The sequence below is a fragment of the Sapajus apella genome, unplaced genomic scaffold (assembly GCF_009761245.1).
Source record: "Sapajus apella isolate SASKATOON/1434 unplaced genomic scaffold, GSC_monkey_1.0 scaffold153, whole genome shotgun sequence".
Lineage (NCBI taxonomy): Eukaryota > Metazoa > Chordata > Mammalia > Primates > Cebidae > Sapajus > Sapajus apella.
The window spans coordinates 1,309,020-1,334,908 of NW_022437093.1; the positions used below are offsets into that span (position 1 = coordinate 1,309,020).

Below are 25,889 nucleotides of genomic sequence, written 5' to 3' on the forward strand. Positions count from 1 at the left end.
CTTTTGTCAGCTGTATAGCATTCCATTGCACAAATGTATTACAATTCATTTAACCAGTCCCTCTATGAAGAATGCCTTTAGTAATAACTCTTACAACATATAATTACACTGAGTGCTTATTAGAGCAGGTCTTGTTCTGGGCATTGGAGATACAGAAATGAACAAAGCAAAGTCCTTGACCTGATGGAGGTCACATTCCAGTGGGGGGAAGTCAGACAAAAGTCCATCATAGTACATCAGCTAGTGATAAGATTAAGGAGAAAAACAATGCAGGACCTAGGAGATAGATAACAGGTGGGGTGGGCAGGGAGAAGTTGCTCTTTTATAGTGTGGCCAGGGTAGGCCTCTCTAATACAGTAAATATGAACAGAAACCAGAGAGAACTGAGGGAGCAGGCATGCTGATATATGGGTAAAGAATGTTAGGGAAAAGGCAACAGCCAACACAAAGGCCCTGGGGTGAATGCATCACTAGGAGACAGTATTTGAGAAAACAGGGTGGCTAGGGTGCATGGAATCTGATGAGAAAGGAAGACTGTAGTAAAATATGCCAGGGCGGGGGAAAGCAAACCATGCATGGCCATTTTAAGGGCTTTTCAACAGGGAAGTGGCATGACTGCACTTACATTTCAATCCAGTCACTCTGCTTTGTTGAGAACAGATTAAAAGAAAACAAAGGTCAAAGCAAGAAGTCCAGTTATCTCAGTGGGAGACAATGGTTTAAGTTGGAGTGGCAGTAGTGAAGAGAATTAGAAATAGTAAAATTCTGAACATAGGCCCCATGCGGTGGCTCATGCTTGTAATCCCAGCACTTTGGGAGGCTGAGGCGTGTGGATCACCTGAAATCAGGAGTCCAAGACCAGCCTGGCCAACATGGTGAAACCCCATCTACACTAAACATACAAAAGTCAGCAGGGTATGGTGGCACACACCCGTTATCCCAGTTACTCAGGAGGCTGAGGCAGGAGAGCCCGCTTGAAACTGGGAAGCAGAGGTTGCAGTGAGCCAAGATCGCACCACTGCACTCCAGCCTGGGCGACAAAGCAAGACTCCATCTCGAGAAAAAAAAAAAAAATATAAATATATATATATATATATATATATATTGGAACATATTTTGAAGGTAAAATCAGTAAGCTTTACTGATGGATTTGGATTTGGGATATAATATAAAAAGAAGAGAGAGATAAGAATGACTCCAAGGATTTTAGCTGTAACAATTAGGAGAAAAGTTGACAGTTATTGAGATGTAGAAGGCTGTGGAGGTCAGGTACAATGGCCCACACCTACAATCCCAGCACTTTGGGAGGCCAAGGTAGGAGGATCACTTGAGTTCAGGAATTCAAGAACAGCCTAGGTAATACACCAATACCCTGTCTCTATCTTTTTTAAAAAAAAAAGGAAGGAAGGAAGGGAGGGAGGGAGGGAGAGAGAAGAAGGAAGAAGGAAGAAGGAGGAGGAGGAGGAGAAGGAGGAGGAAGAGGACGAGGAGAAGGAGGGGTAGCAGCAGCAGCAGGAGGAGGCGTCGGCGGAGGCTGTAGGAGAAATAGGTTTCAGGTGCGGGACAGAAGGAAGAGTTCAGTTTTGAACATGTTAAATTTGATATGTTTGTTAGACATAAAGAGGAAATGACTGGAGGCAACTGACACAGGCCTAAAATTCAGGACAGAGCTCTAGGCTAGAGACATAAACTTGGAAGTCCTCTGCACATAGGAGTGAAGTTTTAATAACAAAGGAACTAGATGAGATTAAGAAGAAGGCCGGGTGTGGTAGCTCCTATCTGTAATCCCAGCACTTTGGGGAGGCTGAGGTGGGAGGATCACTTGAGGTCACGAGTTTGAGACCAGCCTGGCCAACATGGCAAAACTCTGTTGCTACTAAAAATACAAAACTCAGCCATTGGGAGGTTGAGGTGGGAGAATCACTTGAGCCCAGGAAATGAAGGCTGTAGTGAACTGAGGTTGCACCATTGCACTCCAGCCTGGGCAACAGATTGAGACCTGTTTTTTTTTTTTTAAAAAAAAAAAAAAGAGAGAGAGAGGAAGGTTAAGAAGGAAATGAAGGTAGATAAATGAGTCTGAAGACAGAGGCCCGGAACACTCTAATGTTTGGAGATAGGGGATGTGAGCAAAAATCAAGAGTAGAAGCTAAGTAAAGACCGTATGCTTAGAGAAGAAAGAAGTGACCAATGGTTGATAATGAATTGCATCAGATGAGTTCTGATGTGAGGGTCATATCCTTTCAAACTCTGGGAGGGAAACTGCTTCCAGGTTTTTTGCAATGATAAACAATACCTCAACAAATATCTTTGTGTAATTTTATGGGAATGGAATTTCTGGACCCAAGGATATGTAAACTTAACGTTGAGATACACTACCAAGTTGTCCACATGACTACATCAATTTATAGACAGAATAAAGCTGTATGTGTCTCTAAACTATCACCTATACTGAAAACTATCAAATGTATTAATCCTTGCCAATTTGCTAGGTCAAAATGTCATCTTGTTTTATTTTGCACTTCTCTATGGCCAAAATTGAGCATTATTTCAAGTTATTAGCCACTTGCCTTCTTTTAAAAAACAATCTTACGTGCTTTTCTAAGAATCTGCTTTCCTTTACTGATTTGCAACACTTGTATATTAATACTAACCCATTTACTGTCTTCTTTCTTTATACTACACTAAGCTTATGTGCTGGCTGGTACTGCTGAGAAGCAAAGAGAAACAGAACTATACCAAAGCATTTAGACTTTTGGTTTTTCATACTGTTTCCATGTTCCTTCTTCATACACGGTCATTTTGTTACTTGTCTCTGCCACCTCTTTCCATATGAGAACAATGTGGCTATAGCATCTGCTACTTCTCTGATAGTGGAGTGTGTCAGCTGATAGGACTAAGCAGGTGGTCCTTCATGCGCATCTACCAGCAGCCTGCCTGCCCATACCTTTTACAGAAGATGGAAAGGGGAACAAGTTCTTGCTGACCAAATCTTGTGCTCATTACATGGTGGGCACTGCGTGTAAGTATGTGTGGAAGAAACAAAGGTAACTCCTCTCAAGTGAAAAAGAGGTAATTTTTAAGGCAATGACAAAAAGACAACTCCTTGATTATCCAAGGTTCTTCCTGGAAAAGTTAGATCCAAAATAAAGATTTAACAAAAGTAAGTATATTGTAAACATAAACAATCTCAAAATGTGTGAATGACACATTCTCTAAAACAATACTATAGTGCACTGCCTTCTCAAAGGAACTATTCCACACTGCTATCAGTCCCTCTTACAATATTATATGGGTCAATTCTCCCATTTTTAAAGTATGTATATTTCCTTTGTTACTTAAGGAAAGGACTATACTGCCTTCACACAAGAAGCTTCCACATCCTTTGATGATTAAAGATCAAAACACTTCTAATATTAAACAATGAAATAAATGTGAGCTCTACATACATTTAGGATTAACAAAAACAAGAAAGATACTGAGTTCCACTTTACAGACAGAAAAAAAAGTAAGATAATAATTTATCTGTTTATTCCAGTACAGGTGGTGAATAGCCAGAGCCTATCCCAGGCAGCTCAGGGTGCAGGCAGAAACCAGACCTAGATAGGAGGCCATTTTGTTGCACACACACACCCACACTCACTCAGACTGGGACTCTGTACACACACCAATGAACCTAATGAGCATGTCTTTGGGATATGGGAGGAAACCTGAGTGCCCTGAGAAAACCCACGCAGACATGGGGAGAACATGCAAACTCCACACAGATGGTGGAGCCAGCTCACAGTGGCTAATTAATGCTATAACAAAACCATCTGAATAAAATGACGTTATTCAAAGAGTGTTGTATCTCTTTCTTAAGGTAAAGCTACCATAACTACAAAAAAATTCCAAATCATACACAATAGTTTCCTATCTGGTTAACTGTTTTATTATTTGTATTTTCTTTCCTTAAGACACCCACTATTTTCAGTACCTTTTTGAACACAGTTGGTGGAGTGTGGACTGACGACTCATGGAATCCACAGGGCAAATAAACAGGAAACTTAGCGATTATAATTGGACAAAATGAACCAGTAAGAGGAACAAAATTTGGATGAATGGTGACTTTAATTCTGAAAGATGTCCCTAAAAGTGGAATAGGAATAGGGAAATGGGACTACTCTGGCACCGCTGGCAATAAACTGGTGACTCAGTAGGACCCAAAAACCAAGAAAAGTAACAGTTGGTTCAAATGGCATTCACAGTACATATGAAATGAGGTCAAACTTTCATAATACTCAAATTCTTGTTCTTCAAAGATGGAGAAAGAAGTAAGCTGAAAGGAGCAAATAGGTAGCAAAATATTCCTGGGAAAGGTAGGGTACCAACACTGTGAAGGGGTGAGAAAGCAAGTGTGTACATGGCCCAAATGCTACATGGGGCAAATGACCAGTAAGCTTGCTGTGAGAATGCCTGCCCACATATTGAAACTGTACTGACTTGAGTATTAACTTACACAGATATGGCTGGAACTTGGAGATTCTATTTTTAATTATATCTTGGTTGTTAATGCAATTTGATCTGTACTTTCTTCTTTGTCAATCTAAGACTGTGCTTTCCTTCCCATTGTGTGTTCAGGCTTTGACAAAGCAGTCTCCCTCAGGAGCCTGAACCAAGGGAGATTGAGTAAAAACACAATACATTTAGAAGTGATATAGAATTAGACAGGTTTGGGAATGATAGTAAGGGAAATCATGTTTTAAAAAAACCCTAGATATGTCCTCATCTATCAAAATAATTAATCCAACTTCATCAAGGAGTGCTAGGGCAATGGCAAGGATCTGAATTAACTTAGGCTTTGTACTCACTGAAACAAAAGTGAAGCAGAGGCCAGCTCCCCTTTGTGCCAGCTGCTCCGTGTCTAGCCGAGGTTTTGCTAGCATCACTGACATGAGGGTTGGCAGAGCAGACTGCTCCTCTGTCGCCTCCTTTGCAGCGGTGCCATCTAAACCATAGAGGGGCTGTTCTACTCGTCGCTGGAAAACAGTAAAGAAACACACAAATAACATGAGAAAGATAATCTGATACTGCCCAAACATGCAACAGACTAAAAACAGTTATCAAATATAACATGAATGATTTTTTTTAAAAAGCATCTCTAAAAATAATTATGGAGAGCACATCGACATTATCACTTGATTATAACCTATCTAAAAATGTGACTATCTTACTCAGATTCTTTGACATTATATTTTAATGGTTCTATAGTTATGTAAGTCTAAATTTATCCACTACTTTGTAGAGTTCAACAAATCAACTTCACAATACCCTCAACCCTACATAGGAAATATTATTTCCATTCTGTAGGTAAATGAAAATTAAGACATTATCCCATGACTTTTTTCTTTTTTTTTTTTTGAGACAGAGTTTCATTCTTGTTGCCCAGACTGGAGTGCAATGGCATGGTCTCAGCTCACTGCAACCTCCACCTCCAGGGTTTAAAGCAATTCTCCTGCCTCAGCCTCCCAAGTAGCTAGGATTACAGGTACAGACGGGGTTTCAACATGTTGGCCAGGCTGGTCTCAAACTCCTGAACTCAGGCGATCTGTCCACCTCGGCCTCTCAAAGTGCTGGGATTACAGGTGTGAGCCACTGTGCCTGGCCTGTCCCATGACTTTATAGGTGGAGCTTATTTCACTCTCGATTCTATTCTCACTGTAGTATATTTAGATGCAAAAATCTAAAATAAATGCAAGCAAAACAAGTTCCACGGTATACTAAAAGGATAATACACCACAATTACATATGACTTCCTCCAGAAATCTAAAAATGGTTCAACATTAGCAAATCTACTAATATAATTCATTATATTAACTTTAGGGAGGGAAAAATTATGGCTCTTCCCATTGGATACCCAAAAGGATATCCATAGTGTTAGGTAACTCTTAAATGACTGGAATTGGCTGGGTATAGTGGCTCATGCCTGTAATCCCAGCACTCTGGAGGCCAAGGCATGCAGATCGCTTGAGGTCAAGAGTTCAAGACCAGCCTGGCCAACATGGTGAAACCCTGTCTCTACTAAAAATAGAAAAACCGGCCGGGAATGGTGCTCAAGCCTGTAATCCCAGCACTTTGGGAGACCGAGGCGGGTGGATCATGAGGTCAAGAGATCAAGACCATCCTGGCCAATATGGTGAAACCCAGTCTCTACTAAAAATACAAAAAAAAAATTAGCTGGTCATGGTGGCATGCGCTTGTAGTCCCAGCTACCCAGGAGGCTGAGGCAGGAGAATTGCTTGAACCTGGGAGGCGGAAGTTGCAGTGAGCCGATATCGCGCCACTGCATTCCAGCCTGGCGCCTGGCGACAGAACAAGACTCTGTCTCAAAAAAAAAAAAAAAAAAGATTGGAATTATCCATTTTTAATACAATAAACAGTATGTTTTTCAAAAAATCCATATAAAACATCATAATTAGTGGTGCCATACTGGAGACCCTCTCATTAAAGCCAGAAAACAAAGTAACACATTCTCATATTAGACGTTATTATAAAAGTTTTAGCCAATGTAAAAAAGAAAAAATATGAGGTAAAAATATTAGAAAATATTAAAGATTTTTAGTGTCACTTTTGGATGATATAACTATTCACAAAGGAAACCAAGCAAATCAATGGAAAAACTACTATAACAATTAAAAGGAGTTCAGTAAGATGGCCAAATACAAAATAAATACACCAAAATAGCTTCCCCAACTGATTATAATCACACCATGTAATGGAGGGAAAAGCAGATTCAAAGTAGCAAAAAAAAACTGTAAAATACTTGAAAGCAAACTTAAGAAACATGCAGAGAATACCTATGAAGAAAAACTACACAGTTCCACAGACAAATATAAAAGATGATCTAAATTAAACGGTAATATCAAGTTCCTGGGTTCAGAATCTACAGACATCAAATTTCTCTAAAACCCAAGTTTAAGGTTTTTAATTTTGTTTTTGGCCTGTTTCTCTTCCAGGGGATAGTCTTATGGTGGCACAGTGGTCATCTAGGTTCTCTCTCATGCTTTTTTGGGCAGTTGTTTTTGTGGAATTTCACAATAAATTCTAAGGTCACTTAAAAAAATAATCATAATCAGCCACATAATTTTTCAGAAAGAGTATCAGGGAAACTTGACCAGATATCGAAACATACTACAATGTTACATGAACTATAACAGTATCATACAGATACAGAGGCAGATTGACCAGTGGCACAGAATACAGAATTCAGAAACAGATCTATATAATATGGATATATAGTTTGTGATTAATGTGCATTTCATATCAGTGGGAAGTTACTAAAAAGATGGTAGGGCATTTGTACAGATACTAGAAAAAAAAGGGAAAAGTAGATTTCTACCTTTTAATCACATATAAAAATTATAAGAAGAAAAAATAAACAAATTCCTTTAGAATTTTTTAGTGGTAAAGGACTTTTTAAACATGACATTAAAAATATAAACCATTGGCAGAGCACCGTGGGCTCACGCCTGTAATCCAGCACTTTGGGAGGCTGAGGTGGGCAAAATCACTTGAGGTCAGGAGTTTAACACCAGCCTGGCCAATGTGGTAAAAGCCTGTCTCTACTAAAAATACAAAAATTAGCTGGGTATGGTGGCACATGCCTATAGAACCTGCTACTCAGGAGGCTGAGGCACAAGAATTACTTGAACCCAGGAGACAGAGGCTGCAGTGGGCCAAGATCACAGCACTGCACTCCAGCCTGGGCAACACAGCAAGACCCTGTCTCAAAGGAAAAAAATATATATATATTATATATATATATGCACACACACCATATAGGAACATTGTTAGATTCTTTTATATATATCCCACACACTTTTTTTTTTTATCATATAGGAATAAGACAAATCCCATAAGTCATAAAGGAAAAACAATAAATTTGACTACTTCAATTTTTTTTTACATCTGAATGGTAAAAGTCAACATGAAGTTAAAGGCAAGATTACAAACATGCAAAAATATTTACAATATAAATAACAATAAATAAATAATAATTTATTAATAAATAATGCTTTACCCATCAGTAAAACAAAAACCAAAAACACACAAATATTTCAAAAGAAACATAGGCAAAGGACCTGAACTAGCATTAAAAGAGAAATCCAAAAGGCCATTAAACATATGATAAGAAGTTTAATATAACTAATGAACAAATGCAAGTTAAAACAAGGTATTTTTCTTGATGGCAAAGATTACAATGATAAAATTCACTATTAGCAGGGTATAAAAAATTGGTACTCTCAAACTGCTAATAACCTCCTAGCAATTTATGTGATGACATTTTTAAATGATCATACTCTGACATGGGAATTACATTTAGGGAATTTACTGGGAAAAATGCAGGTATGTACAAGAATGTTCATTACAACACTATATATAGAATACAAATGTTTACAAGATATTAGTTAAATAAGCTAATACAATGGAAATTAGAAAACCCATTATATAAACGTACATGTGTATATATCAAAAAGTCTAGAAATATTTGCCCACCATACTCTCTAATAACTGTTCTTTTGGAGGAAGCTTTCTATTTTACCATTTCTGAATTGAACTTTCACAATCTGCATGAATAAAGGAGGTAATTTTTCTTAATCAGGAATAATTCTTTAATATTTTCATGCCAAAAAATAAAATAATCCTGACAAAGAAATTTAATTTTTGAATCTATGAGTAGAGTCCTCCTGATGATTAACACTCCTACCCCACCAAATGCAAAAGTTTAAACCCAGGTTCCAGAACACATGTGATACCCATTGATGACAATATTCTCACGGCATGAGAGAATGAGCTACAACAGTAAAATTAAACCTTCTGTCATATATTCAATAAATACCTGACAAGGGTTGAAAGATTTAAAAATATTTCTGTAAATATCCTATGTCAGCTATAGCCTAGCCTGTTTGAACCAACCTTCCTCTGGGGGGGAAAAAAAAAAAACTACAAAGGTAGGATAAAATATGGGCAAACAACAGTAACAAACATTAGAAACACTCAAGACTTGATAAAATGTTAGGGATCTGCCAGGACAAAATCTAAGGGAAATTAGGAACACTAGACAGGTAAAAGAAACACCAAAGCCACATATGGCCTAAGAGCACCTGCAGGTCTTGAATTTCCATTTTCAGGGCAACATGGTATCAAGCAGAGAGTCACAGACCAAAGCTCAGCCAAGACAGAGGGTTCAATAGGAAACCCTTCCCACTTCAAGCTGGGCCTCCAAAGAGCTACACTACATTCTCAAGGAAAGGGTAAGCCAGGAAAAATTACCCCACCCTCAGACAGTTACAAGGAAGTTGCCTTAGCAGCAGTGTAAGGGCTGGGGGTTCTCTTGAGAAATGTTAACACAATACAAATCAATTATTCCTAGTAGTTGAAAGAAGCAAACAAAATAAACAAACTAAACAAAATATGTCATAAATTCACTAAGGTGGCATATAAAGGAGTAAAATCTTCAGGTACTCAAAAGAAGCAAATCAAAATTTTCCCTGCAGTAACACATCTTCATTCATCCTAGATCTTGAAGAAACTCCACAAACAATTTTGCAAGAACAATGAGGAGTACACAGTGAAAAAACAAAGCATAAAAGAAATAAGGCCACGAGCAACAACTAAGAAAAACAAGAGACACTAGAAACAGATTCACATAAAAGCTTCAGATGCTAGCATTATCAAACAGATTATAAAATAATTGTGTCTAACACATTAAAAAAAAAAAGGCTTGAAAATATCTACAGGAAATGTAATTCTTTTTCTTAAAAAGCCAGTAGCTGCCAGGCATGGTGGCTCATGCCTGTAATCCCAGCACTTTGGGAGGCCGAGGTGGGCAGATCACCTGAGGTCAACAGTTCAAGATCAGCCTGACCAACATGTAGAAACCCCATCTCTACTAACAATACAAAAATTAGCTGGGTGTGGTGATTCATTCCTGTAATCCCAGCTACTCCAGGGAGGCTGAGGGAGAAGAATTTGCTTGAACCCAGGGGGCGGAGGTTGTGGTAAGTTGAGATGGCGCCAATGCACTCCAGCCTGGGCAACAAGAGCAAAACTCTGCCTTAAAAAAAAAAAAAAAGAAGGCAGTAATCAATTCAATAGGGCTAACAGCTAATTAGAAACAATAAATAAGAATCTGGGAACTGAAAGGCAAGAAGAAATTATCCACGATGGAGTATATAAAGACAAGAAGAACAAAATACAAAAAAAGAAGTCAAAAGGCATGGTAATAAAATTAGGAAGTGTAATGTATGGTTAACTAGAATTTCGTAAGAGGAGGAAAAAAGAACAAGTCAAAGATAATATCTGAAGAGACAATTGCTAATTATTCAGAACTGATGAAAGACACCAACCCACAAATTCAAGAAGTACAGGAAATCACAAGCAAGGGAAATGAAATGACACATCATCATAAAACTACCGAACACCACAGCTAAAGACTTTCAAAGCAATCGGGGGAAAAAAGCAGTTATCTTCAAAGAAACAACAAGCAAATGACAGCTGATTTCTTAACAGTAACAATGGAGGGCTAGAAGATGGTAATGGATTACTGCTCAATTGTGTTAAAAGAAAAAAAAAGCAAACCTAAAAATATACACAGCAAAAATACCTTTCAGGAGTAAGAGCAAAATAAAGTTATTTCAGTAAACAAAAATCTAGAGTTAATCCTTTGCAGATATACTGTAGAAGAATACTAAAGGAATATTTAGGCAGAAGGAAATAACCCCAGGTGGAAGGTGTAGGATGCAAAAAGAAAACAACTACAAAGAGGTAAATATACAGATAAATCTAAATGAACACTGATAGCATTAAACAATAATATTTTATGAGACCAAAAAAAGACAAAATATAATACCACCACCACCAGGTCAGTAGCAGAGTAAACGGTGTTCTGAGGTCATGATTTTATTTGGTAAAGGATAAAGAGATACAACTGACGTTAAATTTTGGCATATTAAAAATACATGTGGTAATTTATTTTTACTCTTTCATATTTTTGGGTTTTGAGATGGGGTGTCACTCTATGCTCCAGGATGGAGTGCAGGAGTGTGATCATGGCTCACTCCAACTCTGACATCCTGGGCTCAAGGAATCCTCCGACCTCAGCCACCTGAATAACTGGGGCTACAAGGTGCGTGCAACCATGCCTGGCTAATTTTAAATTGTTATGTTTTGTTGTAGAGATGGGGTCTCGTTATATTGCCTAGGCTGGTCTCAAACTCCTGAACTCAAGTAATCCTCCCACCTGGGCCTCCCAAAGTGCAAGGATTACAGGCGTGAGCCACCACACCTGGCCGAATGTGATACCTTCTAAGAGAAACACCAAAGATAGCCTAGTTACTAGAAGAGGAGAAAAATAGAAAATGACTTTAAAAAAATTCAATCTAAATAAAAGCAAGAAATTAAAGAAAAAGGAATACAGTACAGGCAAGATAAATAAACACATTAAATGATGATACATCTAAACCAAATATATTGGTAATTATACTGAATGTAAATAAAAGAAAAATTTTAGACCTAAGAGAACAAAATCCAATTATATGGTATTTGCCAAAGATACACAGAAAACATAAAAATGCAAATTTAATAGTATAAATAATGGAAATAGTTATACCACACAATGGTTTGGATATATTAAATATCACATAAACCACATTTAAAGCAAAGAGCTTCAGCCAGGCTCAGTGGCTTGCACCTATAATCTCAACACTTTGGGAGGCCCAGGCAGGTGGATCACTTCAGGCCAGGAGTTCCAGACCAGCCTGGCCAACGTTGCAAAACTCTGTCTCAGCTAAAAATTCAAAAAGATTAGCTGGGCATGGTGATGCATGTCTGTAATCTCAGATACTTGGGAGGCTGAGGTACGAATTGCTTGAACCTGGGGGGGTAAAGGTTGCAGTGGGCTGAGATTGTGCCACTGCACTCCAGCCTGGGTGACAGAGGAAGACTCCACCTCAAAAAAAAAAAAGAAAGAAAAAAAATCTAAAAAATCATTCCGAGCTTGCCATGCCAGGTGGCTCATGTCTGTAATCCCAGCAGTTTGGGAGGCCAAGGCAGGCGGATCACCTGAGGTCAGGAGTTAGAGACCAGCCTGGCCAACATGGTGAAACCTCTCTACGAAAAATACAAAAATTAGCCAGGTGTGGTGGCACACACCTGTAATCCCAGCTACCCAGGAGACAGAAGTTGCAGTGAGCCAAGACTGCACCACTGCACTCCAGCCTCAGGGACAGAGTGATGCTCTGTCTCCAAAAATAAAATAAAATAAATTTAAATATAAAAATAAAAATCATTCCTAGCTTGCCAGCTGTGAGCTGTCCTTTGTCAACTCCTGCATAAAAACTTACATGTTTTACATGCTTTTTGTATTTTTTATATTTAACAAAAATACAAAATAATCTTCCATAGGTAAAAAGGTAAAAATAATATTTTATCCATCTATTCTTCCCTTTCAGCATAATTTTGGGCACCTATTATATGCCAAGCACCGTTTTGGATGCTGGAGACTGAAAATGAAATAAAATATTGCTTACATGTCAAATGGGGGAAATTAGTTTAAAAATTACACTTTTATGTAACAAGAGACAGCAGTAAACAAAACAAAGCAAAATCCCCATTCTTATGAGATTAACATTCTAGTGGCAAGATGGGCAATTAAATATGCAGTTGAAAATAAAAATATATAAATTATTAACTGAAAATTAAACTTGTAACACACCGATGACAATAAATGATCTACAAAATACACGACGAAATGGACAAACCTCACAAAAGTAACGTGGAACAAAAGGACTAGCCACAAGAATATACACTGAATAATTCTTTTATACAAAATACAAAAACAAGAAAATTCATTTATGTTGTTAGAGGTCAGGCTAGTGGCTATCCACTAGGGGGTTAGTAATTGAAAGGGAACACGGGAACTTCTGCATCATTAGTAATATTTCTTGTGCTTGTAGAGTTTGTGAAAATTCAGTAAACTGTAGACTTATAATGTGTACTCTTCTGCATGTATAAATATCAATGAACAAAAAATTTAAAAATGATTGCTGATATCTGAGAAAAGCATGTTCCTTCCTGGAAAAGGGAATAAGAAGTACAAAGACCCCGAAGCAAAAGTGTTCTTTACAGGGCTCAAGGAGGCCAGTGTGGCTGCAGTGGCATGAAGGAGAGGGACAATGGCTGCAAATGTCAGAACCAGGTGGATGGTAGGGAGCACAGATCATGCAGGAGCTTTTAGGTCACATAAAGACTTCAGTCTAGGAAGCCACAGGACAGTGTTGAGCAGAGGAGTGCCAGGATGTGTCTGAACACTTTAATAATCATGTGGGCTATTACATTAAGACCAGGTAGAACAAGGTCAAAAACAGGGAGACCACTTTGAAAGCTAATCCAGTGAACAGAAATAGAAAAGTGGTCATATTTTAACACGTTTTAAAGAAAAAACAGGATTTTCTGATGGATTACATTTGGGGCATGAAGCTATGACCTGAAAAACCAGATGGTATAACCTGTCATTTGCCAGAACAAGGCAGACTACAGAAGAGCAGTTCGGTGTTAGTTATGGTAGGGAAGGGAGAGCAAGAGTTCCTTTTTGGACATGCACAAGCAGCACAAGTGGAAATGTCAAGTGGACAGCTGGATACATAATTACTGGGGAGACCAAAACCCATGTGAAAGGCTAACAAGTTCATTCATCCCAAAGGCAGATGGATGTGAGTACTGATGCAAGTAGCTTGGCAAATCTAGTGTAGAAGTATGTAGAAATTCTCTTCCAATAGCTTCTATTTTCTCAGTAAAATAAAAAAGGAAGGCCATCAGTTAGTAGAAGAATTGCTGGAGGTTTGCAGGGGATGACAAAAATATGACATATTCATGAAAGAAAGAGAACGAAATAGAAATACAGTAGGACTGGCAGGCAGTGAGAGGTACACACGAGGCCAGTGCTCATGACCTAAAAAGCAGTCAGTAACCTTGGTGTGTGCGTGTTCCTCCAATCATGCTGAGTTGCCTAGAGGCAGGCAAGGAAAAAGTGGAGAATTAAGCTTTGGTTCCTATTTTAACACCTTATCTATCATCAGATTTGTATGATGACAGGGCTCAGCCACATTCATATAGCTGGCAAAAATGTCTACAGATCATTGAGTTCATCTCTTTTGCCTTCAAGTTAAGATTCAACCTAAACTGACGCATGAGAGATGGGTGGTCACACTATTAAAAACCAAATGAAAAGAGGACTTCAGGAAGAAAAGAGTTATAGACAACACTGAGAAATTCTACAAAACTGAGAATTTCAACCCTGAGAATTTCTACAAAATTCTCCTGTGTCTCTGTCCCAAATAGATAATCTGCTATCTCATTTAATATCTTTTAAACTTTAACTGGTTTAAAACTTAAGAAAAACAGCGACACAGGCCTCTTCAACAGTTATCTAACAAACCTCAACCTGCCCAAATTGAATCTATCATCAAACATTTCTAAAATTATAAACTATGGCAAGAATGGTCTGACACAATGGCTAATGCCTATAATCTCAGCACTTTGGGAGGTGGAGACAGGTAGATCACATGATCTCAGGAGTTTGAGAGCAGCCTGGGCAACATGGTGAAATCACTTCTCTACAAAAAAATACAAAAATTAGCTGGGCATAGTGGCACATGCCTGTAGTACAAGCTACTCAGAAGGCTGAGTTGGGAGGATCGCTTGAGCCTGGGAGGCGGAGGTTGCAGTAGTCATGATTGCACCACTGCACTCTAGCCTGGGTGACAGAGCGAGACAGTCTCAAAAAAAAAAAAAAATTATTATGTATATACGGCAAGGATGACACAGTAATAGCCAAAACTCCTTAGATGTTTTAATAAGTGCTTTAATAATTATAATAATCTTAATGAATGCAGCTTTTTATGAGACAGTAGAGGGGCAGGAAGTATATTTTTAAATACTTTAACAATATAGAAGCCTAAATTGCTTAGGAAATGAGTACTATCATACAACTCTCTCAAGGCAAAGAAAAACAACTTTCCTAAAAATCAGTGATCCAAAATAAAAACTTTTGTCCCAGAGACCTTGTCTCCCAAGATCCCACCTGAGGCAATACTGAAGGCATTAGGGGACAGAGCACACCCTTGAGTAAGAGGTCTTACACAGTATCAACAAATTATGTGACGGCACTGGAGCAAATAAACATAATCCTACATTAGCTTACTCAGGAATTCTCAACCTCAGCACCACTGATATTTTGGTCCAGATAATTCTTTTTTGCAGGGAGGCTGCCCTAACATTACAGGATGTTTACCAGCATCCCTGACTTCTGCCCAGTAGATGCCTATAGTTTCATCCCCATGCCTTCGAGCTGTGACAACCAATAATGACTCCAGTTATTGACAAATGTCCCTGAGGGGCAAAACTGCCACCAACTGAGAATCACTAACTTAGGTATAATGTTTTTAAGACCTTCAGATCTCTCTTACAGGCTGGAAACAAACCTATCACAAATCTGTATAGCATTAGCTTTTCTAGTGCATCACTGAGTAAGCCCTGGAGATAACTCAATTATGCCAGAAGCTTGTCAAATTTTAAAAAGAAAAAAAAAAAAACCCTAAAGGAACATCCAAATTTGGCAAGGAAGAAAACTTAATGTTTTGATTGGAATTAATTTTTTGATCCACTACTGAGCTGTAGGATTAGAGATAATTTATTATATAGAGACAACAGAATTGGCTCTTTTGTAAAAAGCTAATTTGCTGATATAGATTTGAATCTAAGTAAGTGATTCATAGGTAAAACTATGAACTTTTCTCCCTAATGCCTCATTCTCTGTGGGTAATTAATGAAAGAGAAACTTTGCTTGAGTGTTTCTGGGCATCTTGTCTCCTACAACAGGTGTCAAATTTCTCCAGGTGAATGCTTACCGGTAAGGGATTGGATAAGGAATGTTGCGGTGAGGATCGTGCAACTGGTGGAACACTTCTGCCAGGGCTGGTTCCTGGCCCGCTTCCCCCAGCAAACTGGCCAACAGGGAAAAATGGATATGAATAATTCAAAACAGTACTATGCTTCAGATAAGGAGAGTAAAAGATTAATACACAAACAGGTCTTAATTATATGGCCCCTTTAAGTTAACACATCTTACTCTAGAGAAAAGTCAAATTCTGCTAATTTGAGATTTTTAAGAAGGAGCTCCAGCAGGTACATATCAAGATATAAAGAAAACGTGGTTAGAAAGCTGAAGGTACACATGATTTTGAAAGGACATGAGAGAAGAATGTTTTCCCTTCTTGTCTCAAAATACACGAAGCAGAAATGCAGTGGTGCAGTGATGTTAGTGTCTTCTTTAGTAACCACTAATGACGGGTCAGGGAACTCACTATATGTTCCACTGGACTAAAGGGAGGAGGACACAAGAAGAGTCCAAGTCATTCCACCTCAATCTTTATAAGACACAAAACCTCATCTGGCCAAGAGAAAAATCATCTCATTTGTGAATTTTTACATCATCACAGTCAAGACACATAATAAATTTAAATTTAGGAAGTCAGCAGCAGTTTTCTTTTATTGAGAGATGGGGCAGCATTGATTGATGAAGATGGGGAGGAAGAGAAGAAGAGTACAGTAAAGGCAAAACATAACTTTTTTTTTTTTTTTTTGGAGACACGGTCTCACTCTCTGTCACCCAGGCTGGACTGCAGTAGATCATGGGTCACTGCAGCCTGGACTTCTTAGGCTCAAGTGATCCTCCCACCTCAACCTCCCAAGTAGCCAAGACTATAGGTGTGTGCCACCACAGCTGGCTAATTTTTTCTATTTTTTGTAGAGACAAGGTTTCCCAATGTTGCCCAGGCTGGTCTTGAACTCCTGGGTTCAAGAGATCCTCCCATCTCAGCCTCCCAAAATGCTGGGATTACAGGCATAAGCCACCTCACCTGGCCAAAATATGACTTTCTAAAGCCTCAAATAAACACAAGGATTTAGGTTTAAAAAAAAAAAAAAAAATCACTACAGAGTTCGTTTTGGGGTTTTTTGTTTTTTCAAAAAATGTAACTTACCTCAAAGTAATCACTAATTTTATGTCCCCTAGGAGTGCCTTTCCCTGAAAATGAAACCAAAGTAAATACAGTTTTTCCAATATATATGTAAACCATCATTCACTAAAATGTACTATACATTCAGTAACTACATACATTGCTATAAACCCGTGTCAGCTGTACTTGTAACAAATGAGCCAAAATACCTTAGCCTAAGAACAGACTATTTCCTCCATAAAATAACGGGCTAAACAAGCAGTGAAAGGAAGAATTTTTTCACAGCTTTAAGATTCAGTAATTTTTCTTGTCACTTTGGAAGAATTTTGCTCCCAAAGACACAATGAATTATCTGTAGATTTTAAAAGATAAGAAGGATGCAACAAGACTGGGCTTTCTATTCCTTAGAATGGAAGAAAAAAAGCCAAGTCATTTTTTTTTCGTTCTTTGAGTATATAAAGATATTTGGCATTATACCCATCATGCTTACAGATTTATCCCAGTGGGTTCCAATATTCAACTAAACAACTGCCACGAAGAGCAGCAGGCAGAAAGGGAAGTCATATAAATAAAGCATTTCCAGTTGGCTGTCATTAACAAATCACTGATCTAACACAAGACAGAGTTAAAACTCTAACCTCTTTTTTGTACAATATATGCTTGGTGTAAAGAAAAGCCTGTGGTTTAGAGGATTGTTAACTTACAACAGGGAAAACAAATGAGTCCCCGAAGAACTAACACAGTTTTGTCAGGTGTATGTCAAATGGCAAGTCTGTAATAAACAGTCTGATATTCCCTTAAGATACACAAACTTCCTTTATCAGGAATCCCTGGGTACAAACTAATTATGTAGTATAAGTTAGAAAATTCTATCTAAGTACATTAGAACTGAGTACTTTTGTTGATATGAAATTACTACTACCTTGGCTAGTTTCATATGGTTCAGCTTTTCTTTTCCGATTTCGCTGGTCATTCTGCTTTTTCTCGGGAGTCTGTTAAATACCATATACGTCACAATTAGCATTTTGGTAAATTTTTCACGTTAGGAAAAACAGTGAGTACACACAAAATATTGAATATATAAACAGATATAACTGGCCCAGACAAATCCTGAATCATTGTCCTCCTCTTAAAACTGAGTATAACATCTGTCTTCTGCACAGGCAAAGAAAAAAAAAAAACTGAGTATAACAAAGAGTATAGGGTCTAGAAGCAAACCATCCATACAATTTTTGGTAAACTGCTTAAAATATCAGAGCTTCAGTTTATTTATCTGTAAGTCAGAGGTGCTACAAAACTTTTGTGAGACGTTTAACAGAGCACAAATGTAGGACAAATGTCCACCATACGTTAAGCTCTCAGAAAACTGCTGTTACAGTCCTTCTACTTTAAATCCAATCTTTCTTCCAAAAAGGAAATATCTGCATAGTTTTATCTAAATGCAGAGTAGCTGGCTGCAGACTTACACTGAGACCCATATCCAGGCAGCTAGGTTATATGCCTAATAATAATAATAAAAAAAATCTTGTGCATGAGGGCTGTGGAAAGTTAAACAAATGAACAAAAAATCTTGGTCAGGCGCTGTGGCTCATGTCTATAATCCCAGCACTTTGGAGGCTGAGGTGCAAAGATGGCTTGAGCCCAAGAGTTCCAGATCAGCTAGGCAACACAGCAAGGCCCCGTCTCTATAAAAAATATTTTAAAAATTAGCTGGGCACGGTGGCACCTAGCTACTAAGGAGGCTGAGACAGGAGGACTGCTTGAGTTCAGGAGCGTCAGATTACAATGAGCTATGACTGCACCATTGTACTCCAGAATGCATGACAGAGGGAGGCCCTGTCTCAAAAAATGTTGTAAAAATAAAATCAGTCAATCAATCTTATTTTCCATGTAAACAGGAACAATATTGAAGATTTCTATCCTTTATCAATGGCAACTATGCAAAAATTTTAAAATATGTAAAATCCATACATGATTATAATAATAAAAACCCACGAGGGCCATATCATACCTATATGCAAAGAGCACACAACTGAAAGGGGAGCCACTGACACAGAGTCTAACAGCACCCTGGGAGTTAATTAAGCAGTGCTATCTTTTCTTTTTTTTTTTTTTGAGACGGAGTTTCGCTCTTGTTACCCAGGCTGGAGTGCAATGGCGCGATCTCGGCTCACCGCAACCTCCGCCTCCTGGGTTCAGGCAATTCTCCTGCCTCAGCCTCCTGAGTAGCTGGGATTACAGGCACGTGCCACCATGCCCAGCTAATTTTTTGTAGTTTTAGTAGAGACGGGGTTTCACCATGTTGACCAGGATGGTCTCGATCTCTTGACCTCGTGATCCACCCGCCTTGGCCTCCCAAAGTGCTGGGATCACAGGCTTGAGCCACCGCGCCCGGCCCGCAGTGCTATCTTTTCTTTGAGATTCGGGTCTGTCTGTGTTACCCAGGCTGGAGTGCAGTGGTGCCATCACAGCTCACTGCAGCCTCATCTACCTGGGTGCAAACGATCCTCCCACCTTAGCCTCCAAGTAGATGGGGCCACAGGTGTGCACTACCACCCCCTGCTAAGTTTTTTTTGTATTCTTTTGTAGAAACAAGTTCTCCCTACGTTGCCCAGGCTGGTCTTAAACTCCCAGCCTCAAGCAATCTGCCCACCTTAGCCTCCCATAGTGCTGGGATTATAGGTGTGAGCCACCAAGCCCAGCCCAAAAGTGGAAGTATAAAAAGTCTTGCCATGAACGTAGCTTCTTACCTCTACTTCTTTATCACTCAAGGATCCCACACTGCACAAGCTCTGGTTGGAAGACTCACTATTAAGTGGTCCCTGAAAGAAAAAAAAAATCATAATAAATAAATGTTCATTTAAGAGGATAGCAAAACTGAAGGACAAGACTAATTTTCTCTTTTTTTTTTTTTTTTTTTTTTTTTGGGACGGAGTTTCGCTCTTGTTACCCAGGCTGGAGTGCAGTGGCGTGATCTCGGCTGACTGCAAGCTCTGCCTCTCAGGTTCAAGCAATTCTCCTGCCTCAGCATCCTCAGTATCTGGGATTACAGGCACCCGCCACCACGCCCAGCTCATTTTTGTATTTTTAGTAGAGACAGGGTTTTGCCATGTTGGCCAGGCTGGTCTTGAACTCCTGACCTCAGGTGATCTGCCCATCTCGACCTTCCAAAAGTGCTGGGATTACAGGCGTGAGCCACCGTGCCCAGTAGAAGCCTGATGATTTTGATGTCTAAGTCAGGTCAGAGAAGGCAAGAGTTAACTGCAACAACTTCAAGCCAATCTGAATAGAACCCAACTATGGTGCTGCACCCTCCATGTTAAACTTATCTAGCATTATTTTCACTTCTTTTATAAACTCTGTACTCATGTGCAGATTTTCCCTTCTATTGCACTTCCACATGTACTGAATTGATTGTTTATGGTAAATAAGCATAAGAAATCAACACTCTTGGCCTCTTATAACACAAAAGAACAGTACCTGAAAGTTGAGATGTTAAGGGGTATATTAAGAGTTCCTTATGAAGCATGATCAAGGCTCAGAATGAAGGAAATGCTTTTCTAAGCTATGCCCTATGGAGGCATGAATGCTGGCTCAAAAAGTTTATAGGAGGCTGACACTGAGCCTAACAGCATGAGGAGGCTCCACTGCCTGCTCCTCGGTGGAAGTGGCAAAAATTATCAAACGACAAGCACTCAAAGCCTCTAGAAATGATCCTAAAGGCAAACAGGAAATGAAGAAACAGGCTGAGCACAATGGCTCATGCCTGTAATTCTAGCATTTTGGGAGGCCAAAGTGGGCAGATCACTTGAGGTCAGGAGTTCGAGACCAGGTTAGTGAACGTGGCGAAACCCCATTGTTACCTAAAGTACAAAAATTGGCTGGGCATGGTGGCTCACACCTGTAATCCCAGCACTTTGGGAGGCCGAGGCAGGTGGATCACCTGAGGTCAGTTCGAGACCAGTCTGGCCAACATGGTGAAACCCTGTCTCTACTAAAATGGTGAAACACTGTCTCTACTAAAATTAGCCAGGCGTGGTGGCAGGTGCCTGTAATCCCAGCTACTTGGGATGCTGAGGCAGGAGAGCTGCTTGAACCTGGGAGGTAGAGGTTGCAGTGAGCAGAGATCGCGTCACTGCACTCCAGCCTGGCACCTGGTGACAGAGCAAGACTTTGTCTCCAATAAAAAAAAAAAATTAGCATGGCATGGTGCCACATGACCGTAATCCCAGCTACTTGGATGGCTGAGGCACGAGAATCGCTTAAACCCAGAAGGCACAGGTTGCAGTGAGCCGAGACTGCACCAGTGTATTCCAGCCTGGGTGACAGAGCAAGACTCCGTCTCAAAAAAAAAAAAAAAAAAAAAAGAAGAAGAAGAAACATTTATTCAATAAACTCTAAATTCAGTCAGAAAAGTGACAGGCTCCCCTTCCCCCAAAATTCAAGCCTGAGGACTCTCTCTCTCTTTTTTTAATATATTTTTATTTTTTTTAGAGGGATTCTTGCTCTTGCTCTGTTGCCCAGGCTGGAGTACAGTGGAGCAATCTTGGCTCACTGAAACTTCCACCTCCCGGGTTCAAGCCATTCTCCCACCTCAGCCTCCCAAGTAGCTGCGATTACAGGGACGTGCCACCACATCCAGTTAATTTTTGTATTTTTAGCAGAGAAGGGGTTTAACCATATTGACCAGGCAGGTCTCAAACTCCTGGCCTCAAGTGATTCGTCTGCCTTGGCCTCCCACAGTACTAGGATTACAGGGATGAGCCACTGCCCCAGCCCTGAAGGTTCTCTTTATTCCTGGGAGGAACTCAACTTCAGTGTTTCTCATCCTGCCCCGTCTTCTGTTGCTGAGGCTAAGTCTCAGGCAAGCATCATCAGAGGTAGGGGCTCCCTTCTTCTGCTCAATCCCTACTTGTGGAAAAGGGGCTCTTTCATAGGCATGGCACACAGAATACTGGGAACCCAACACCCTTTAACCCAGCTCACGGGACAGTGGTTCCACGACAGGAGAGACAAACCAAGAGGACCCCAGGCTGCTGACCTGCCCCATCCCCTCCTAGAGCCAGGGTGGCATTCACAGCAAAGCTTGCAATTATCCCTATCTCTACCACTGGAACTCTGGCTCAGATACTTTGCCTAAAGGAAGAAGAAAGAACACAAGAGTATCTCAAAGGACCTGACTTCACTTGCAAGAGTGTGACAAGTTTCAGTCTAAAGGTGTTCCCAAAAACAATGGGGGTTGTGGTACTAGGCAAGTGGAAAGAGATTCCTGGATTTAATGAAGATACAGCCTAAACTGTAGACTGGATAGTTTGTAGGAGAGATCCAGGGCATAAAACAGCCACAAGGATCCTTCTCTTTATAATTAATGACTAGTTCTGCAAGGTTGTAGGATACAAGATCAATATACAAAAATCAGTTTTTTTATACTTGCAATGAACAATCTGAAAATGAAGAAAATAATTCCATATACAGTAGCATCAAGAGGAATAAATAATTTTATAAATAATAACTTATTATTGTTTCACTGTGTTAGCCAGGCTGGTCTCAAACTCCTGACCTGAGGTGATCCACCCACCTCCGTGTCTCAAAAGTGCTGGGATTACAGGCGTGAGCCATCACACCTGACCCCAGCTGACTGACTTACAGAAACTGGTAGGCAAATTCCAACATGCATATGGAATTGCTAGGAACCAATCCTGAAAAAGTAGGAAGGCTCATACTTCACCGCCTAAAACAAAGCCACAGCAATCAAGACAATATAGTACTAGCATAAGGTTAGATCAATGGAATAGAAAGTCCAGAAATAAATCCATAATTGTGGTCCAATGATTTTTGACAAGATTGCCAACACAATTCAATGAGGAAAAGAACAGTCTTTTCAGCAAATGGTGCCAGGAGTAGATAGCCACAGGTAAAACAATGAAGTGTACCCTTCCTTCACATCAATATAAAAATTAACTCAAAACGGGCTAGGAGTGGTGGCTCACTCCTATAATCCCAGCACTCTGGGAGGCCAAGGTGGGTGGATCACTTGAGCTCAGGAGTTTGAGACCAGGCTGGACAACATGGTGAAACCCCATCTCTACCAAAAATACAAAAAATTAGCCAAGCATAGCAGTATGCGCCTGGCGCCCCAGCTACTTGGAGGCTGAGGTAGGCAGATTGCTTGAGCTCGCAAGGCAGAGGTTGCAGTGAACCAAGATGGCACCACTGCATTCCAGCCAGAGTGACAAGAGCCAAGACCCTGTCTCAAAATAAAAGTTATGAGTAAAATAAAAACATGTTTATGTTACTGCTGATATACAGAAATTATTTATTTTCGTGATTTTTATTTAGCCAGTCACTTTACTGAATTGTCTTCTTAATCATCTTCAGTTTGTTCCTTTTTTTTTTTTTTTTTTTTCCTTTTGTTTGGAGACAGAGTCTTGCTCTGTAGCCCAGGCTGGAGTGCAATGGTGTGATCTCAGTTCACTGCAATCCCTGCCTCCCAAGTAAAGCAATTCTCCTCTGTCAGCTTCCCAAGTAGCCAGGATTACAGTACATGCACCACCACGCCTAATTTTTTTGTATTTTTAGTAGAGACAGGGTTTAATCATGTTGGCCAGGTGGATCTGGAACTCCTGCCTTCAAGTGATCTACCTGCCTGACCTCCCAAAGTGCTGGGATTACAGGCATGAGCCACTGTGCCCGGCCCAGTTTCTTTCTTTCAATTTAGTTGTCTAGGTATAGAATCATAGCATTTGTAAACAACAAGGTTTTATCCTCCTTTCCATAATTCATACCTCTTATTTGTTTTCCATTTTACTGCTCTGAATAAAACACAAAATAATAATCAAAGAAAGCATTTTTCTGTTTTTCATTTTCATGGTAACATCTCTAGAGCTTACCATTAAAAACTACATTAATCAGTTTATGCCTCAGGTTGCAAATTTTTCCTGTGAAAAATCAGCCCTTGGCAATGACCTTGAGCAGGATATAAACAACTCCCACAAGCTTAGCCTTCCAATAACGGGACAGCAGGCATAAATGGGCTAAGACCCCAAACGGACAAAACAATCTTGAAAAGGAACACAGTTGAAGGTCCCACATTTCCTATTTCAAATCTTATTACAGGCGAGGCGCAATGGCTCATGCCTGTAATCCCAAGCACTTTGGGAGGTTGAGGTGGGTGGATCACCTGAGGTCAGGAGTTCGAGACCAGCCTGGCCAACATGGTGAAACCCCATCTGCACTAAAATAACAAAACTTAGTAGGGTGGAGTGGTGCAAGCCTGTAGTCTCAGCTAGTCGGGAGACTGAGGCAGGAGAATCACTTGAACCTGGGAGGTGAAGGCTGCAGTGAACCAAGGTTGCACCACTGCACTCTGGCGTGAGTAACAATGAGACACTGTCTCAAAAAAGAAGTATAATAATAAATAAAATTACAAAGCTATAATCATCAAAACATCATGATATTAGCATTAAAGACAGACATATATCAATGGAAAAGAATGGACAGCCAGAAAGAAATCCTCACATACATGGTCAAATGATTTTCAATTAAGGTGCCAAGACTATTCAAAGGTGAAAGTCCATTTTTTCAAAAAATGGTGCTGGGGGCCAGCATGGTGGCTCATGCCTATAATCCCAGCACTTTGGGAGGCCAAGGTGAGCGGATCACTTGAGGTCAGGAGTTCGAGGCCAGCCTGGCCAACATGGTGAAACCCTGCCTCTACTAAAAATCCAAGAATTAGCTGGGTGTGGTGGCGCACACCTGTAATCCCAGCTACTGGGTGGCTGACGCAAGAGAATCGTTTGAACCTGCAAGGTGGAGGCTGCAGTAAGCTGAGATCACTGCCACTGCACTTCAGCCTGGACGACAGAGCAAGACTGTTTCAAAAAAAAAAAAAAAAAGGGGAGGGGGGGATGCTGGAGAAACTGGATATACACATACGAATGAAATGAAAGTTGGACCACTACCACATGCAAAAATTAACTCAAAACACATCAAAGACCTAAACATAAGAACTAAAACTATAATCAACTCTTAGAAGAAAACGAAGATAATGTTACAGCGTTGAATTTAGCAATGATTTCTCGAATGTGACACCAAAAGCAGAGATAAAAACAACAAAAACACCTAAAACAGACATCAAAATTTAAAATCTCTGTACATTAAGTGACACAATCAATAGAATGAAAAGGAAATCCACGGAATGAGAGAAAATACTTGCAATTTACATATATGGTAAGGCATTAATAACCCAAATACATGAATAACTGCTACAACTCAACAACAACCAAATCAACAACCCAATTAAAAAGTGAGCAAAGGACTTGGATATTTCTCCAAAGATATAAAAATGGCCAACAACTACAGGAAAAGATGCTGAAAATTACTAATTTTAGGAAACTGCATCTCACAGCAAGACACTGCCTCACTTCCATTGAGATGGTCACTACCAAGAAAACAAAAAAAAACCAACCCCACAAAATAACAAGTATTACTGAGGATGTGGTGTAACTGGAACACTTGTACACTGTTGATGGGAATGTAAAATGCTGCAACCACTATGGAAAACTATGGCAGTTCCTCAAAAAGAATTACCGTACGAACAACAATTCCATTTCTGGATATATACCCAAAAGAGTTGAAAGCAGGGCCTCAAAGAAATAGCTGTACAACCATGTTCACAGCAGCATTACTCACAATAGCCAAAAGGTGGAAGCAATTCAAATATCCATCAACGAATGAATAAACAAAACGTGGTATGTACATGAAATTCTACATTCGACAACATGAATAATTCCTGACAGCATTATGGTAAGTGAATAAGCCAGTCACAAGAAGACT

General features: G+C 39.7%; 1 protein-coding gene across 12 annotated transcripts in view; it reads right to left on the reverse strand.

The window, feature by feature from the left end:
- TLK2 (tousled like kinase 2) overlaps positions 1-25,889 on the reverse strand; it is a 143,477-nt gene that overhangs the window by 74,910 nt on the left and 42,678 nt on the right. For 7 of the 12 annotated variants that reach the window (XM_032265942.1, XM_032265943.1, XM_032265938.1 and 4 more), the window contains 5 exons: positions 19,805-19,876; positions 17,977-18,046; positions 17,079-17,122; positions 15,945-16,040; positions 4,848-5,015 (listed from right to left, as the gene is read on the reverse strand). In XM_032265942.1, the coding sequence (XP_032121833.1) occupies positions 4,848-5,015; positions 15,945-16,040; positions 17,079-17,122; positions 17,977-18,046; positions 19,805-19,876 (450 nt within the window). The remainder of the gene's footprint in view (positions 1-4,847; positions 5,016-15,944; positions 16,041-17,078; positions 17,123-17,976; positions 18,047-19,804; positions 19,877-25,889) is intronic. The other 5 variants (XM_032265947.1, XM_032265944.1, XM_032265945.1 and 2 more) reach the window with 2 other exon arrangements.